The sequence below is a fragment of the Cadophora gregata genome, assembly GCF_030347475.1.
Source record: "Cadophora gregata isolate MNR1 chromosome Unknown scaffold_9, whole genome shotgun sequence".
NCBI classification, from domain to species: domain Eukaryota; kingdom Fungi; phylum Ascomycota; class Leotiomycetes; order Helotiales; family Ploettnerulaceae; genus Cadophora; species Cadophora gregata.
The window spans coordinates 27,700-44,330 of NW_026695932.1; the positions used below are offsets into that span (position 1 = coordinate 27,700).

The 16,631-nt window shown below is 48.7% G+C and overlaps 6 protein-coding genes across 7 annotated transcripts; 3 read left to right on the forward strand and 3 right to left on the reverse strand.

Annotated features, from left to right (window-relative positions):
• Positions 1 to 591: 591 nt before the first annotated feature.
• Positions 592 to 3,474, forward strand: ONS95_014335 (uncharacterized protein; the record flags this gene model as incomplete). The annotated part of the gene is made up of 4 exons (XM_058507980.1): positions 592 to 738; positions 791 to 1,222; positions 1,271 to 3,066; positions 3,124 to 3,474. Exons 2-4 carry the CDS (start codon positions 1,135 to 1,137, stop codon positions 3,472 to 3,474), a joined length of 2,235 nt encoding a protein of 744 aa, XP_058355658.1. The 5' UTR covers positions 592 to 738; positions 791 to 1,134.
• A 780-nt stretch (positions 3,475 to 4,254) lies between these two features.
• Positions 4,255 to 5,191, reverse strand: ONS95_014336 (uncharacterized protein; the record flags this gene model as incomplete). Its single annotated transcript, XM_058507981.1, has 2 exons — positions 4,255 to 4,810; positions 4,935 to 5,191. The coding sequence occupies 2 exons, from the start codon at positions 5,189 to 5,191 to the stop codon at positions 4,255 to 4,257; spliced, it is 813 nt and encodes a 270-aa protein (XP_058355659.1).
• Positions 5,192 to 7,277: 2,086 nt separating this feature from the next.
• On the forward strand, positions 7,278 to 11,236 carry ONS95_014337 (uncharacterized protein; the record flags this gene model as incomplete). The annotated part of the gene is made up of 11 exons (XM_058507982.1): positions 7,278 to 7,355; positions 7,410 to 7,852; positions 7,960 to 8,203; positions 8,258 to 8,716; positions 9,077 to 9,496; positions 9,585 to 9,781; positions 9,839 to 10,047; positions 10,101 to 10,215; positions 10,289 to 10,585; positions 10,649 to 10,924; positions 11,035 to 11,236. 11 exons carry the CDS (start codon positions 7,278 to 7,280, stop codon positions 11,234 to 11,236), a joined length of 2,940 nt encoding a protein of 979 aa, XP_058355660.1.
• ONS95_014338 (uncharacterized protein) lies at positions 11,147 to 13,489 on the reverse strand. 2 transcript variants are annotated; one of them, XM_058507983.1, is made up of 4 exons: positions 12,275 to 13,489; positions 11,926 to 12,228; positions 11,782 to 11,881; positions 11,147 to 11,737 (listed from the first exon to the last, which is right to left on the reverse strand). In XM_058507983.1, the coding sequence occupies exons 1-4, from the start codon at positions 12,759 to 12,761 to the stop codon at positions 11,479 to 11,481; spliced, it is 1,149 nt and encodes a 382-aa protein (XP_058355661.1). In that variant the 5' UTR covers positions 12,762 to 13,489; the 3' UTR covers positions 11,147 to 11,478. The 2 variants fall into 2 exon arrangements, with proteins under 2 accessions (XP_058355661.1, XP_058355662.1); XM_058507984.1 differs by having other exon boundaries at positions 11,639 to 11,881.
• A 140-nt stretch (positions 13,490 to 13,629) lies between these two features.
• ONS95_014339 (uncharacterized protein) lies at positions 13,630 to 15,553 on the forward strand. The gene is made up of 2 exons (XM_058507985.1): positions 13,630 to 15,247; positions 15,297 to 15,553. The coding sequence occupies exon 1, from the start codon at positions 13,658 to 13,660 to the stop codon at positions 14,843 to 14,845; it is 1,188 nt and encodes a 395-aa protein (XP_058355663.1). The 5' UTR covers positions 13,630 to 13,657; the 3' UTR covers positions 14,846 to 15,247; positions 15,297 to 15,553.
• Positions 14,941 to 16,145, reverse strand: ONS95_014340 (uncharacterized protein; the record flags this gene model as incomplete). The annotated part of the gene is made up of 2 exons (XM_058507986.1): positions 14,941 to 15,921; positions 16,005 to 16,145. The coding sequence occupies 2 exons, from the start codon at positions 16,143 to 16,145 to the stop codon at positions 14,941 to 14,943; spliced, it is 1,122 nt and encodes a 373-aa protein (XP_058355664.1).
• Positions 16,146 to 16,631: the final 486 nt, after the last annotated feature.

Genomic DNA, 16,631 nt, shown 5'->3' on the forward strand with positions numbered 1-16,631 from the left:
AAGATAATGGAAGCCCAATGGCTTGAAGCTGGGGCTGAGTGAGTACAGGTGCAGGTGAAGAGGTGGGCTCGTTTGCTTTTTATCAGGAGGTTGGGAGGGCCACAGTACTGAGCGGCTCAAAGAGAATCCCCCCAACGGCTGAGGGGCGTCGGAGTTGTCCCAGTGTCAGACTGTTAGTGGCACCAGCCAGTGAGTGCACCAGATAGTGATCGTCGCCCGAGAGATTTGCGCTGCAGCTTTAAAGGACAAAACAGGAGGATTCCCTCAGGGCGATAAGGTCATGAGCATTTCAGCACTTGGCCACCTCCCTCTTCCAGCATTTATAGGATCAGGCACCAACAATTGGACTTCAAATTACCTTCTGGAAAGAATCCAAAGCTTCCATCGCAACGGGAAGTGTATCCGGAATCTGGATCTAAGGATGAGTGCATGGCTTTAGTGTAGGCAGACGCTGTAAGGAGCTTGTTGATTGGGCGCCTCGTATGCCCGGACAGTGATCCTTCGCTCACTGCATCCACGCTGTACCACTGCCGAGGGATTTCTCAACAATGAGGCTACAGTACATCCCCGTTCTGCGCGCGGTATTTACACAGAAATAACAGCTTTGCATAATGAAACGTCTCTTCAGCTTGGCAGCTGATCGCGTGACAGTAACGCAAACAACTTTCATGAACTCAATTCTCCTTCGTGATCAAGTCAAGTCCGTCCAAGTCTTCACCGAGTACAAGGACAAAGGAAGTAAGCCAGCCCCGTTTCTGCCCCACCAATTAAAGCTTAGTTGCTACCCGAGGGCGGTGAAACGAGGCTTATCACCCTCCTCAACCCGCTAGAGTCAAAATTCAACAGCCACAGCCACCTTCATGGTCTCTGGGTGAGCATTACATCTACAAACTGCATCCCTTCACGATTGTTATCACAGTCACCGAGGCTGTCGTCTAAAAGAGGTCAAAGAACATCCTCCAACATACTGATCGAAGATGACGTCGGACTGCCGGAGAACCTGCCCAGTCACCTGATTCACCTCCTCATCTCATTCACCGCTCCACGCTCCATGCCAACCCCTTAGCGAGCGCCATAAAGCTGTCCCCCAGTTGCATTTTGCTGCAGAATATATAATAATAACGATAAATCAAAATGAGCGACGTCACAACAGATGATCTTAACACCGGCAAGATCAAAGAATGGCGATCCATTGTGACACTCATTGTCTTTGTCATCACCAGTAAGCTCCGGACCCGAGATCAGTAGCTATATATTAATTTGGACGCAGATGTGATCACACTTTTCCCATTCCATGTCCCAGTCTTTGTTCCTCGTCAGATATACAACATTCTGCTGGACGGGTTGAGCGCCAGCCGAGTAATCCCACCCAGGCGAACACACTCACAGGATGAAATCCTCCAGGATGACGACAATGGCAAGATCAAGCCATTCGTACGCTTTCGCTTCCCTCTGAACTTCCTCACGGCACCATTAATAGCCGATCTCTTTCTCCTCGCTATCTCAGCGATTGGTCGGAGAGAAGTTCACGATGGCACCATCGGAGCAAACCATATCTCGCCCATCGACATCATGGTATTCTTCATCACTTTGGCATATATCGCCATATCCATCGATGCATCAGGATTGATCAGATACCTGGCATTTAAGGTACTGCAGAGAGCAGGCAAAGTTGGACACAGACTATTCTTCTACCTCTACGCTTTCTTTTTCCTCCTCGGGAGCTTCATCGGCAATGATCCCATCATTCTGTCCGGAACTGCTTTCCTCGCCTACATGACCCGAGTTTCAAGCAATATTGTCCATCCGAGAGCTTGGATATTCAGTCAGTTTGCTATCGCAAACATTGCGTCGGCCATCCTGGTCTCGTCGAATCCCACCAACCTTGTCCTGGCTGGTGCGTTCCAGATCAAGTTCATCGACTACACTGCCAACATGATCGTTCCAGTGGTTATTACAGCAATCGTCTTGTTCCCATTCTTATTGTACATCGTTTTTGCAGACGAGTCACTCATCCCGATCTCGATTAAGATGCACGAACTTTCCGATGAGGCGAAGGCTCGGAAACCCGTCAATCCAAACATTCCTCACGGCAGAGGGAACGTTGAGGAAGAGGATACTATGGCAGACGGCCAAGAAGGTCAACTTCTCTCCCTCGAAGAGATCATGAATCCCTTCCTCGACAAAGGAGGCGCAGCATTCGGAGCTGTAATCATGACCGCAACGCTCGTGACCCTCCTCGCTCTCAACGCTGCGAGTCAGAGTAAAGGCGAGCATCCCGTCTTCTGGGTCACGTTACCAGCAGCATTCGTGATGTTCTGCTGGGATGTTGGATTCGGATGGTATCATCGCAAAGAGACACGAGAAATTGCTCGCAGAGGTCGATTGGAAGTTGAGACTGCTCGTGCCGAACGTGCATTTAGGGAAGAAGAGGAGAGACAAGCTGCGATGACTCATGGCGCAGGACTTGAATTGGAACCTATGAGCAAGTCCCACGGCAAGGATGAGATCGCAGCGGATGGGACGGGAACACAGCCGCCATATCCTACACTCATGATCTCCGAGAATTTAGACCAAAGTCCCGAGTCCAGCCCTCGACTTGAGTCCTCAAGGTCGATGCTCGTAGCTGGAGAAGATCAGAACAGTCGACCATCAAGTCATACCATGACCGCAGCTGATGAGAAGCAGCCAATGCCAACATCAGACATCTCAACCTCTCCAGCAGCCCCAAAACCTCCAAATGAAGACGAGAAAGACCGAACCGTGTTGGAGAGAAATTCAACAGAAGATGGGCTCAATAACCAATCTAGCCGCACAACGGTCGTATCTCTCACAGCAGACGGATACAGATGGGTACAAGAAACCTTCCCAACAGTCACAGCAGTAGTTGCACATCTCCCCTTCGCTCTCGTTCCCTTCGCATTCTGCATGTTCGTTTTAGTGCAAGCACTTGTCACGAAAGGCTGGGTCCCAGTCTTCGCTCATGGATGGGACCACTGGGTCAACAAAACAGGAACAGTCGGCAGCATCGGCGGAATGGCATTCCTCTCCGTAATCCTCTGCAATGTAAGCCCCTCTCTCGTCCCCTCCCCCCCATGAACCCCTCTAACCAAACCCTCCCAGTTCGCCGGAACCAACATCGGCACCACCATCCTCCTCTCCCGGGTAATCCAAACCTGGGTAACGATCCACGAAAAGTCCGGCATTCCGATTACAGAACGCACATTCTGGGCTACAGTATACAGCATGGCGATCGGAGTCAACTACGGGGCGTTCAGCACGGCGTTTAGCGCTTCGCTTGCGGGTCTGCTGTGGAGGGATATTTTGGCGAGGAAGCATATACATGTTCGGAGGCTGGATTTCGCGAGTGTGAATCTGCCGATTATTGCGATTGCTATGGCGGTGGGGTGTTCGGTGTTGGTGGGGGAGGTGTATATTATGAGGGATGAGTCGCCGTATGAGCGGCGGAAGTGAAAAGGCGGGGGGTGGGGGCGGGTTGGCGTTGAGGTGGGGAGGGGCGGGGTGATGTTAGTTTTGTGATGGATAAGATACCTACTTAGTTTAGAGAATTTTTCAAATGATGCACACCCTATGCTTTATTTACTCCATTTAAGCGTGTGCATAGTCGTTGACTCTTATTGTGCAGGTCGTCGATTATGGAAGATCGTGGAGCCTGGGCTTGTTCCAACCTGGCCCAGAGAAATTTTGAGCATCCAGGTCAGCTCCGAAGACTTGAACCATGAGCCGATTCTCATGGTCTTGGTAAGCTTCTTTCAAAGTTGTAGACAATACAAGTGACTTTGCGGAAGCTGAACTTGAAACGGAGAAAAATGATAGATTTCTACTATCTACACGTGTACAAACTGGCTAAAAACAAACTACCCTGTAAGGTATGATAGGGTCATATGTGACTGTTGAGTGCCCTATAGAGCTTTATTGTGGCCTATGGACCTTAAAAGATTCCCGTATTCAGGATGTTAGAGTCCTATGGGACAATTGGAATGCCTTATGATGCTTTGGTGGTCCCTATTTGAAATTCTCATTGAAGCTGCTGGATTAAGATCTGATATCTGAGGTTAAAGTCTGGGCGATGAAACCGGTCTGCGATATAGTAGTGATATTCTGGGCTGATCAAGGACGCTTCTGTTCCTTTTCTGTTCCTGAAATTTCTGGTAAGATTCTAGACATGTCCAGGGGATACTTAAGTCTATGTTCTGGGAGAAAAGCTTGGCTTTACTGATGACCTAGGAGTGTCTAGTTTTGGATGAGGACACCCCCAGCTTCCTCATCAGAGTCAGCAGAGGCTGAAATTGCTTCTGGAACGATGTCGCTGGGATTGTGTGCTGAGATGTTGCCACTTTGAGCTGGTACATTGGGGCTTGCCCTTCTGGGCCCTGGAAGATCTGGAATATTGTCCCAGACTTGATCCTCTACTGGCAGATGGGACACCGAACTGAAGTAATTTGGTGGTCTATACGAGTAGTTGTGTCTGGGCCCGAGGATTTGGAGTTGCAACTGGGCTGGGATCTGGTTCGACATATCTGGGAGGTTCGTCCAGCCAAGTTCGCTGCTGCAGACAAAGCGGCACTCTGGCATACCTGCCGGAATGCTCTTGGCCGCGTGCTCTCTGCTGTCTGCCTCGTAGAGGTCCGAAGTGTTCTCCACGTCTTGGACCTTGTCCTGTACCCCGGACTGGCCCAAGTGGTCTGCCACGTCGAGGCGTGGATGTGTTTTGACTGAATATCTGGGATGTTCCACGACTTGGTCCTTGTGTTCGACCACGTCGAGGAGATGTGTTTTGGCTGAAAATCTGGGATGTTCCACGATTTAGTCCTTGTGTCCAACCACGTCGAGGTGGAGAGGTATTTTGACTGTAGAGTTGTGGTATCTGGGACTGGAAGGATTCTGGAGATTGTTCCGGAACTGGATTGTACTGTGCCATGGGCTGAGGTGTATGCCACAAATGTGGACTTGGCTCAGCCGATCTGAGACTCAACTGTTGGAGCTGAGTACTGAGACCGTCTTTTAGCTCAGAGCTGGGGTATTGTTGAGAGGATTGGACTTGCAGTAGACCCTGATCCTGCGTGTAGAGCTTGGGGTCTTCTTCTGGGTTTATTCTCGTCTGTTCCTCAAAGAATGTTCTCTGCCGTGCAGCCTGTGCGATAACTTCTTCCCGAATTTCGGCCATCATCTTCCCTTGATCTTGGAGGGTCTTCAAAAAACTCCCATTTGTGCTGGAGGTATAGTGGTAACATCTGGTTGCTTGATAGAAGTGTAAACTAGAGATGGGTTGCGCTGGGCCAGAACTTGAGATGGGATTGATGGCACTGGGGCCAAAGATTGCGTGCTGGATATGTTGCTGTATCAATCTGGAACAATACCTGGGAATCTGAGTGGCTTACCACCTATCTGATATTAATGTGTGATCTGAATCTGCAGTGGCTAACTTACATGCTGATCTGTAAAGATATAGCTCTGCTTTGTACTGGAGAAAGTCAGCAGATGCATCTGGAAACAACTCCTCTGCTCGCTCTCTATAGCGCTCTAGGTTATTTCAAATCTGGCCCCTCTTTATTCTGGATGTCGAGAGCTGCCCTGGGCTCGGTATCTCTGGAGCATGGAGTCCCATTGGGACTGGTACACCATGCTGGAGGAGGTGGCATACGCGCCAGCGAAAATTGTGTTGAAAACATATAAAAAAAGTGTTTGGCTTAGCCCTATGTGTGTCAATTTTTGACCGCTGGGGAGAGTGTTGTTAGTTTTTGCGGAGACATGGCTTGGGAAAACGTAGGCTCGGCTTTTGTTGTGATCTTGCTGAAAGTAGCTTAGCTCCGTACCACGAGGAAGCACCACCAGGCACATACATTGAAAGGTGAACTCAACATAGGGGTACAAAGCTCGCCCAAATCTGTAGCGCAAAGAGCCTATAAGCCTATTTCACGCTCTATTGGTCGCTTTTTGGAATTTCTAAATGCCATGTACAAAGCTTTCCAAGCTGCAGTTCTCGTCAAGTCTGCTCTCGACCAAGGATAAATTTGCTTTGTATCTAGGACCATGGCCTAGTTCTCAGAGATAACTACCCAACATAGACTTTTCTATATAGGCACTCATTTCGACGCTCTGAATGGTCCAGGTTAAGCGTGTTCGCAGACAGTGGCCTCTGCTTTACGAAATAGGGAGTCGAACGGCGCAGTCCAAAGGATCAATGTCGATTCGGGAATGAATCACTTGTGGAAACAAGCAAAGAAGTTTACGTAACTTCTACCTCGATAGCTTTGATTTCTTCACTGAATCGTATGTTCTCGCGCTGCTCTTCTTCAGCGGTATGGCGGTAGGTGCCCACCAAGTCCTAAACACCTTCTTCATGGGCACAAGCGCGCCATCTAGGTCAAAGTTCGCCACAGTGGGACATGTTGAAGTTAAAAGATATTGTCCTAGCGAGCGAGCGGATTACGAAGCGGCTCGGGTACCAAAATCTAGATCCATTGCGGCCGCACTGTTGGTAAAGTTCTCGTCCTCGGTGGGTATTGTGGATATAAAAGCAGATGATGGGAAACAATCCACTGTCAACAAAATTGTGCCTCATGCAGCCAAGAGACAGTATCTTAGATCTAGATCAGTCAAAAGGGCGCAATGTTTTAGGTGAGCGAGACTTCTTAAGTCCATGGAGATATCGTCCTTGTTTTTCCGTCTGCTCGTTTAACTCGGTTGTCGTTTAACTCGGTCCTCGTTTATTGTACCTTGCAGTTGGCTATGGCCATGTCTTGTTGCAGATTAAGCTTCTTTTAAGCTTAGATGATGGCAATGGGTGGATTCAATCCTTGGCTTCTTCGGAGACCAAGTTCGGCGGTTACGCTGATATTGTGCTGCGCCGTGTTCCCAGGCCTAGATCATCAAATACTCCAATCATGTATCATGTCTAGCTTGATACAGATGCTTGATCAGGCAGTTGGGATGCTGTGGATCTGAAATGAAATTTTCGCGGTTTCGTCTCCTTGCGTAGAATCCTTCATCATCCAATTTCCGCTCCGTGTTTTGATAACAGCCTGAACATGACATTTTCTACACCAATATGACTCATAACTGACTGTCCGGCTTGGTAAAGCCATTCGCGTACACATTCGGAAGGATTTTCGTCGATTAAATGAAGACAGGGTCGTGTTTGTTGAAGGACTTGCAATTTCAGCGTACTATATGTCCACGGTACGTTCCCACCCCATTGGATATATCATACCTCCAGACACTGTCTTTAAAAAGTTATCTTGATGTTCTCAGTCATGAAGATCTCCAAAGTAGTAGCTGTACTGTTGAGTATCAGATTGGTGGAGGCAAAAGCCGTGTTCGCTCATTTCATGGTACGATGCGAAATTGGTTTTTTCTGAACTTCGTTTCTAACAACCCATGTCTAGGTATCAAATGTCGCTGGTTGGGGAGTCAGTAACTGGGAATCGGACATCAGTCTCGCTCAAGCTGCCCACATCGATGCATTCGCTTTGAATGTAGCCTGGGGTGATGCCAACAATGTTCCCTCTTTGAATGCCGCCTTCCAGGCCGCCGCCAACAAAGGTTTCAAGCTCTTCTTTTCCCTCGACTATGGTGGAAATGGATACTGGCCCGAAGAAGACACACTCAGTATTCTCCAAAGCTACATCAACCGTCCTGCATATTACAGACACAACAATCAACCCTTCGTGTCCACGTTTGAGGGACCCTTGGCTTCTGATCAATGGGTACGATTGAAGAAGCAGACAGGGGCATTCTTTGTGCCAGATTGGTCTTCGAAGGGCGCTTCTGTAGCTTCCGGATTGAGTAATGGTGTTGTAGATGGGCTTTTCAACTGGGCCGCCTGGCCGTAAGTCAATGGGCAGTAGCTCCTTTCTTTGAATCTACTTACATGTCACTACTTTCCAAAGTCCCCTTGTATAACCTAGAATTCATGATTGCTAACCTCTTCAATAGATACGGGGCAGATGATATGTTCACGGTCATCGATGCTTCATACGTCAATTTCCTCAAAAGCAAACCATACATGATGCCCGTTGCTCCAATGTTCTTCACAAATATGCCAGGCTTCGACGGGAAAAACTGGCTTTGGAGGGGGGATGATCTTTGGTATGATCGTTTGCAGCAAGTACTCACAGTACAGCCTGAATGGGTGGAGATCATCAGCTGGAATGACTACGGAGAGTCCCACTACATTGGTGTAAGTTCAATCTCTCGTTCATATTCTTCGTGCCTTGACTGATGACCGAAACAGCCCCTCCATTCTGATGGATACGAAGCATTTGGTCGTGGAAAGGCACCATTCAACTATGTCGAAAACATGCCTCACGATGGCTGGCGAGCATTCCTTCCTTATGTCATTGATCAGTACAAGAACGGCCAGGCTACAATTCAAAGAGAGGGCGTTACTGCATGGTTCCGTCTGACCCCCGGAAACGCATGTGGGAGTGGAGGAACAACTGGGAATACGATAAGCCAGCAGCAGTGCGAAGTTGATCCCGCAAAGATTTCACAAGATAGAGTATTCTACTCGGCCCTGCTCGTGTCCGACTCAACGGTGGAAGTGTCCATTGGTGGGTCAGTGCAAGCGGGAACCTGGGACAACCGTCCACAAGACAACATTGGCATCTTCCATGGTAGCGTTCCTTTCGGTGGAAGAACTGGCAATGTCGTGGTGACAGTCAAGAGAAGTGGTGTCGTTGTCGCACAGATGGTAGGTAGCTCTCCCATCACATCAACCTGCAAGAACAGCGTTATGAACTGGAACGCATGGGTGGGTTACAGCGCCGCCAACTCAGCAGCGAGTGCTACTTCTGTATCGGTAAAGGCCCAAAGTTGCGTCGCTGGCACAGGAGTAGGTGGATACAAAGGCCTCTGCGGCTTCACCTGCAAATACGGATACTGCCCCCTCAGTGCTTGTACTTGCACCCAACTCGGTAAAAAGATCCCGGAGCCAACCAGTCTCAATAAACCAGGTTATCCAGCACCCGGCATCGACGGCAGTTTTGAGGGTCTTTGTGCTTATGCATGCAACTATGGGTATTGTCCTTCTGATGTCTGTTCATATACAAAGACTCCATTTGCCGCACCCTCAACCGATGGGCCTTTCCCAACTTGCTGGAAACAAGAATGCATTGCTGGAAGAGGTAATGGAAACTATGATGGTCTTTGCAGTTTTAGTTGTGGCTTTGGATTTTGCCCGAAGCCATGTACCTGTTCTCTCACAGGAAATGCGAAAACTCCGCCGGAAAGCAATGGCAAGACAGGCTGTCCAGTAGCCGGACTAAGCGCGGATTACGTTCCTCTCTGTGCATTTGTCTGTTCTCATGGGTATTGTCCTGAGGGCGCTTGCACTTTGCAACCTGCTGGAACGATATGCCCAACAGCCCAGCCTGAAACCGCTGGTTGGAGAGATGTCACCTGTGACTTGGGGACTTTGCCGAGTGATCTTGAAGATCCCGCTCAGAGGTGGAAGGACGCACAAGCCGATGCTGTAAGTTCTCCCAATCTCTCCTCTCAAGGTGTGGCGGTGTATGACAGGGAGTGTAGTGTCAGTGCTGACATGAGAATCTATCAAATAGGCTTGGGCGGATGCTCTCCAAAACTACAGAAATTACCTGAAAAATAACCCAGGTACCAAGAGGCAATTCATTGAAATCATCGCAGATTACTTCCATGGTACATCTTCAAGGCGTTGCTCAGATCCTTCAGATGATGTTTGCAATCAAATCATTCAATGTGGGCAGAAGAATGGGCTCGGTGTTAATAGCCCAGCTGGGTAAGGCTGCCTTGATTTTCCCCATCTCACCCTTCAGGCTGACAGGATTGTCTGCAGATACATGATTCTCAATTCCATTTCCAATTTACATAACATGCTCTATGCCTTTGACAAAGCGATCACGGACACCAAAGCAGAATTCGCACTCGGCAGTTCCACCGTCGTGGCTGAATTCGTAAATTTCAGTGCCTCAAACCAGTTCGCAGTGACTACGGACGTCCTAGGTCTTCTTTTCGGTCTCGCTGCTGGCCTGACATTCAATTCTTGTAAGGTTTCTCATCGAATATTTTACGCCATTGTCACGCTGATCCATTGATAGGGCTCAAAAACATTGCAGCTTTCAAGAATCAACCCGAAGCATTTGACAATATCAAAGACGGCGTGAATAACTTGGTCAGCGGCGGTATTAATCTGATTAAAGATACCAATCTTGGGTAAGTTACCCAGCTATCTCCCAGCCATCTCTTGGTTGTCAACTTGTATGGGATAAACTAAATGATTTATTAGCGGCGCAGATGGGGCTACTGTCGCAGCAGCATTCGACGTCTTTGCCGCCGAAGTCCTACGATTCTTCACTATGGCCAACCAAGAATCAGCCCGTAAATTCTTTGAAGGAGCCGTTGGACCTTACAACACCGACTTCCTGACTGCAGCACTCAAAGGTGGCGCATCTGCGCAACCAATGGCGCCAAACGGAGCAGAGATCAGAGATCACCTCTATATGTCGATTGTCGGACTCCTTATCCCTCAAGCGTGGACCATTGGAGGTTCGGCAGCGACTGGGGGAATCCACCCTTTCATCATGTAAGTAGTCTCGCCTTTCCTCTAAACTCTACTACTACTGGTGGATACTAATGGTGTACACAGGAATGCAGCAGGTCTTCCTCGAAAGGCAGGTACAACAGGTTGCGAAGGCTGGGATCCATCCGCGTATTTCGAAAACCGTAAGATTGGAGTCAACGCATTCGTATGCGCCTTTGGTACCGAGCCATATTGGATTCTTTTAGGTCATCAATACTGCTACAGTGGACCTCGGCCGAATCAAGCCCCTTGTACCTACGATGTTATCAGTTTACCACCTGGACTGGACACAATCAATGGGGTGAATAACGGCGGGTTAAGGAAGGAGATGTTGGTTTCAAGGTGAACAGTTCCTTTTTCTCTGTCACCCAGGATCCGATGTCCAGTTTCACACGATATTGGAACAGAAAGATAGTATCTTATAAAATTCCCGAGCTGACTGACATCCAAAGCGCCGTCGTCCAATTCCACAAGAAGGAGAAGAATGACCTTAAATTACCCGATCTCTCCATCGAAGACAACATCATCAATCTTGCACAACAGGGCATTAGCACGCCCGGGATGTTTCCACTGCCTATCTGTGGAATCCAGGAGGCACTTGACAACTTGCATTTTCCACCTGATGGGAATCCAAATTATCCTTGCAATGCATAGTCGGCAGACTTCAAGTCGTGGGACCTGGGGTTCAGGGCAAAATGAAGATGGAAAATCCGTGTTGAGGCACTGAGTGATAGACAAGAGATCGGGGTGCAAAGTGATGGACGCTCTGGTACATCTAGAGACAATTAATCCGAAATTCATCTGGATTGAAGAACAATGTATGCAGTTCACAACTCCCAGCAAATTGAATTCCTTCTATGCTTTTTATCCCATTGCCAATTCATGACGTATTCCGTTCATGCCCAAGCGCCAATCAAGCTCATGCCAAATGCACCACCAAACACCAGCAAAGATGCAATTATCCGTTTCTTCCCTCTCAGTACCCTCCAACTCTCATCACTCAGGAAATCCTCCACAATCAAGTCTGCGATTGAAGCGTACGTCAGAAGCCCCGCCGAAATGGCATTGAAGATTCCCACGATCAATAGTCCGGTCTCCGACTCTGGACTGTATAGAGTACGTGTCGCGAGTCCGATTGCTTGCCCAATGGGAGTCCTGAAGATGTCAGCAGTGTCAATCGATGGGCAGGGCTAACTCACGTGCAGCCGTAGGCAAGAGCCATGAGCCACGGCTGGTATGCATTTGGCTTCCATGTCAATGAAGCGATCCGTGATCCAAGTGCCAGCCCCTCGAAAGATTCTGTTATGTTAGATTTAGTCGTCATGTGGATTGGGCAGACTCACGATGAAAAGAAATGGCAATCAACAGGATGATGAAGTCATTTCCCGTTGCAACGCTCAAAGCCATCCCAATGAACACACTGTGAAAAAGAATTCCCAACTCCAACAACACACACTGCATCAACTCCTTTTTGTGTTTTTGCTCCATTGAAAGAGCGATTGGAGACGTCAGCGGCACCATCCCATGCTTGTGGGAAAGCCGAGTTTGACTTCTCTCGATCGCTTCAAGAGTTTCGCTCTGAGCAGTGACTTGCTGGAGCTGTCTGCCCGTGCTAGAATCTCTTCCGTGAAGAGTTCCTGGGATTGCTGTATGGTGTCAGCTGTGTACTCAAATCCAAAGCACCTGACATACGAGTTTCCTCCTCCGGATCAGCACACAAAACCCCTCGACCACTCACTGACCCCTTCTCCATCATCGAAGCAGGGAAAGCACAACAATTCTTCCCTGGACTTAACACCATCTGAATGATGATGATACCAAACACAGCAGCCAATGCCAAAGCACCCGCTATGGCGGGATATGTCTCATGCCAGAAAGTCGGAAGACATGGATCCGTGAGAGAGATGAAAGCTGTTGGCAGTAAATGCACGAATGCAGTAGCAATTAACACGCCCGTTCCAAAATGCCGTACAACAAACAGAGTCGTCGGAGGTATCCGTAACTTGGGCACCTTCACCACGATGATTGGAAGTACACAGGCGGTGAAGGATACCGCCAAGATTATGAAAAGAGCCCCGACATGGAGAGGTAGGTTGTAGTCTTCTGATATATCGGGAATTTGACACGATGCTGCCGCGAGTTGACGCCGGAACACTGCCCTTGGAGATTGAGAAGGCATTGTATGACGATGTCGAGATTTGAGGTTTCCATGGATAGAAAGACGATAGTGTCAGACGTCAGCGTTTCTACCCAACCTAGTCCTTGATCAATTCTAGTTCCCGTCACCAAGGGTCGTAGAACATGCGGGGATCACGAAAGATATATAAATTCCAACCCTCGGGACATCTCGATCTCGGGTTCTCTGCTCCCCTGAAAACTTAATGCCGGTCCTCCAATTGGTGTCTGTTCCGGCTGCCAAGTCGACTACTCTCCCATTTGCATCTTGGCACGAAGAGATTTGATGTTCGCCCAGCTTTCACTGCCCCGCCTCAGCCGTGAACTTACATGGGAATTCTGGGGCCGGGCCATGAGTCGGGTGGAATGTGATCTCAAGCTTCACGGGAGAGGCATCTGCCGATATGCAAGCCATGATGCAGGACAACAAAAGTTGCTCTTGGAGTTGAGTATTGATCCAGATACTGGCAACATCGTAGCAGAACGGACAAGACTTTCAATGACGAAAACCCCTTGCTTGCTGTCATGAGATCCACAAGGTGTCCGTTCCAGCCTCGGGTCCCAAGGCTTGGTATCCTAGGCTTCTAGACTTCCGGAATGAACCGAGTCTGAAACCTAAAAATTGTGAAGGGATGCGAAATAGAAAGCTGGACATCATAAGAAACATTAGAGTACTGAAAAGCAAAAGCAAAAGAAGAAAAACAATGCGAGAAAGACAAAAACACGAATTACTTATTCCACAGAGAAGCGATGTCGTGGAAGTTGTGGTATTTAAGCGATGATCCACCAACCCTTTCCTCGACGTCATCGGTTCATCGTTGATCCGTCCGAATCAAAACATCGCGTCTCCCAAAGCCTCCACGACAGGCATGCTTTCAACAGCACAGCTTTTTGACGAACATGCCTCGAACAAAAAGACCATTGGCAGAAGTCGATACCAATACGAATCCCTCGAAATCTGCGAAAATCACAGCGGACCAAGTACCGGGGGGAAAGCTGAGGGAAAAGGATGCTCAGAACACTACAGGACAGACGCGACGAGCTGACCAGGAGTCCAGCCCAAACTCAGCAATCGCTCGTGGAAAGTTCGTGGTCCGCAAGCCAAATTCCACATATTCTACCCAATTAGTTGTCGAAGAAGAGCAAGATTCGGATGAACATGGACCTGGCGCAGGAGAGGCTTTTGACTATGATGCAAAGGACGACAGCAAACTCCGTGCTTTTCTAGTCGATCGACATCTTCCCACAGCAGGTTCTCGCAAGGAACTGATTGCCAGACTCGAGAATTCGTCGATCGACTACGAAACCCTATTTTCAACCGAATTGACCGAAATTCTCAACAGACGTCATGTCACCGGTGCAGCAAATGGCACAAAGGAGATTAAGATTCAGCGCGTTCGAATCAATGACAAAATCGACCACAACACGGGAGATTCGCACGCCACTATCCTTTACGTCCAGCGTGAGTTGTGGGAGGATGCGATTGTCGAGATGGAGCAAAAGCTTAAGGCATTGTCCGAAAATCCCTACACAGTATTGACGTCCGGACAGCTAGTCAAAAAGCTCGACAAGCAGAATCTTACCAGTACTGGTAGTAAGGAGGTTATGGCCAAGAGACTGTGGAATCACGAGAAGAAAGATTTGTTCAAGAACATTAAACTTCGCAAGGAAAAGCTGGAGCAAAACAACGCTGAGATGGAATTATACATTGGACACCCAGTACCACGCGATAGAGATCCACGAGCACAGGAGGAGAAGCACGAGGATGCCAAGATACAGAATGAGATGTGGGCAGCTCGGAGAAACGCTGTCCCGGTGTGTGATTATAATTGGAAAGACTCGCACTGGGCGAATAGGACAGAACGGGAACTGTCCGAGATATGTACGCGGAGAGGGATGCCTGGGTATGGACCCAAGGCTGCGATGTTGAAGTGGTTAGATACGGGGAGGATTGATTATCAGGATATGTATATGGGTGGATTGACAAGGATATGTGGGGAGCGGGGGGTTGAGTACAGGGAGAGTGACAAGAAGGCAGATCTCGTGCTTAGACTCAACGAGGCCGACGAAGCAGAGGGAAATGGATGATTTGTTGTACGGTTGACGTCAAGCTCAAACAAAGTGATGAGCATTGAAGATCACGAAGGAGTGGAGGTCATCTCAGATGAACTCTTAACATATGCTCACTGTTCTAGCACCCCGGATCGACTCTCCAATTGTCCCCACCTCGAAATGCCCTCAATTATCGCATCCGGACAAGCCCTCAACAACATCATCTCGTACGAGCTTGCTGTCTTCACCTTGCCAATATTCCAACGCATGACATAAGCCGGATACGTAACCAAGTTCTGATTCCCAGTCACTGGAATCCTTCCTTCCCACGCCTCAGCATCTTCTGACACCATCAGTGTCGTCAATACAGGCACGATATCACAGACGCCTTCCATGATGGATTTATAGAACCCTCTCAACAGCCATGAGACCATCAACGTGCGTCGAATACTCTCCAGCATGATCCAATTTCTTGACGGTTCAGCAGGCGCTAGATCCACCTCCGAGAACTCCGACTGCAGGCGTTCCGTCCAGGCATCCAACACCTTCATATCTCTCTCCGCATTCCTCCTCTGCTGTACATCCCCGTCAAAAAGCCGCATGATTTGATACATGATAAGCGCCTGTAAATGGAGAAGCCAGCTTCCCAGCTGGACGACTGATTTCGCCGACTCTCCCAACTTTTTCAATTTCACATTCATCATTCTGCAAACCATGGGATAGTTCTGCGGCGTGCGGTGCATGTAGAAACTACATACTCCAATCAGGTCTTGGTACGTCTCTGGCATGATCTCGCTGTAGAGATCTGGGTGGATGAATGGGGTTCGACCTTCAAGGACGAGTGTCTCGATAGAGCGTTTTAGTTCTGAGATGCAGTAGTCGATTTGGAAGGGGTCTGTAACGACGAGTTGTGGGAAGGGGAAGGATGAGTAGGGCGAGGAGAAGAATTCTTCGTATCCCAGGTCTAACTCTATGGCTGGTTCTGCTTCTGGTGGAGGGGTGAATGGTATGACTGGCCATGTGAGGATAGTCTTTTCGAGCTGAGCCGACGAGGTTGATATTACAGGTTGCTGCTGCTGCTGCTGCTCGTCAACCACGGTGCCATTATCGCCCTGGAGATGGTTAGCTTGGCTCGGGCTTGGTTTCTCTCGTCAAATATCAAATGGAATCATTGACCAACGACCGCCGTACATACATAGCAGCACCCCATCTTTCTCTTCACGCACCTCGTGCAAGCGGGCAGTATCAAATCACATCTCCGCTTAGCTTTCACACACCCAGCGCAAGCTTTCCGCCGCGTATCGGAACGATGCACGATAACTACGCTTGGATTCATGACTTGCAAGTGCTAGCAGGTGAATTGGCTGAATGTGACTTTCGTGGAATTCCGCTTCGTGATTGATATATCGTCGATTTAAAACACAGAGAAAGTTGACGGTGACAAATCGAAGGTGAGTCGATCTGACAGACCCACTGTTTTTGGCGGAATTCCACTGCATGCTTACACCCCACGTGCTTTTCCTCGCCTAACTCGTCAAGGGATCAAAACAAACGGAAGACGTCGGGGTTTACTTTAAGCTGATCTGTGATGATGATGCCGTTCGGATTTCCGCTTGGAGTGGATATCGTTTCTGGAGGATGAGAGGACCTGTTACTTCTTTTGGGTGGAATTGCGCCTTGTATGGTAAACAGTCTTTCCGATGAGGTGGATGACCATCGGCGTTAAGTTGAATTGGATGAACAATCAGTTTGAGACTTTACTGTGATGGAATAATTGGAGACGGGAGGTCTGATTATATATAAAAGCAGTTGTTAAATCAGT

Excerpts from the sequence above, each read along its gene's own strand:
- ONS95_014338 (XM_058507983.1), bottom strand. The coding sequence starts at position 12,761 with ATGCCTTCTCAATCTCCAAGGGCAGTGTTCCGGCGTCAACTCGCGGCA. Across the intron at positions 12,229-12,274 it reads TGATCCGGAGGAGGAAACTC|CAATCCCAGGAACTCTTCAC; the intron begins GTATGTCAGGTG and ends GACACCATACAG. Across the intron at positions 11,738-11,781 it reads GCTCTTGCCTACGGCTGCAC|GACTCCCATTGGGCAAGCAA; the intron begins GTGAGTTAGCCC and ends TGACATCTTCAG.
- ONS95_014339 (XM_058507985.1), top strand. The coding sequence starts at position 13,658 with ATGCCTCGAACAAAAAGACCATTGGCAGAAGTCGATACCAATACGAAT.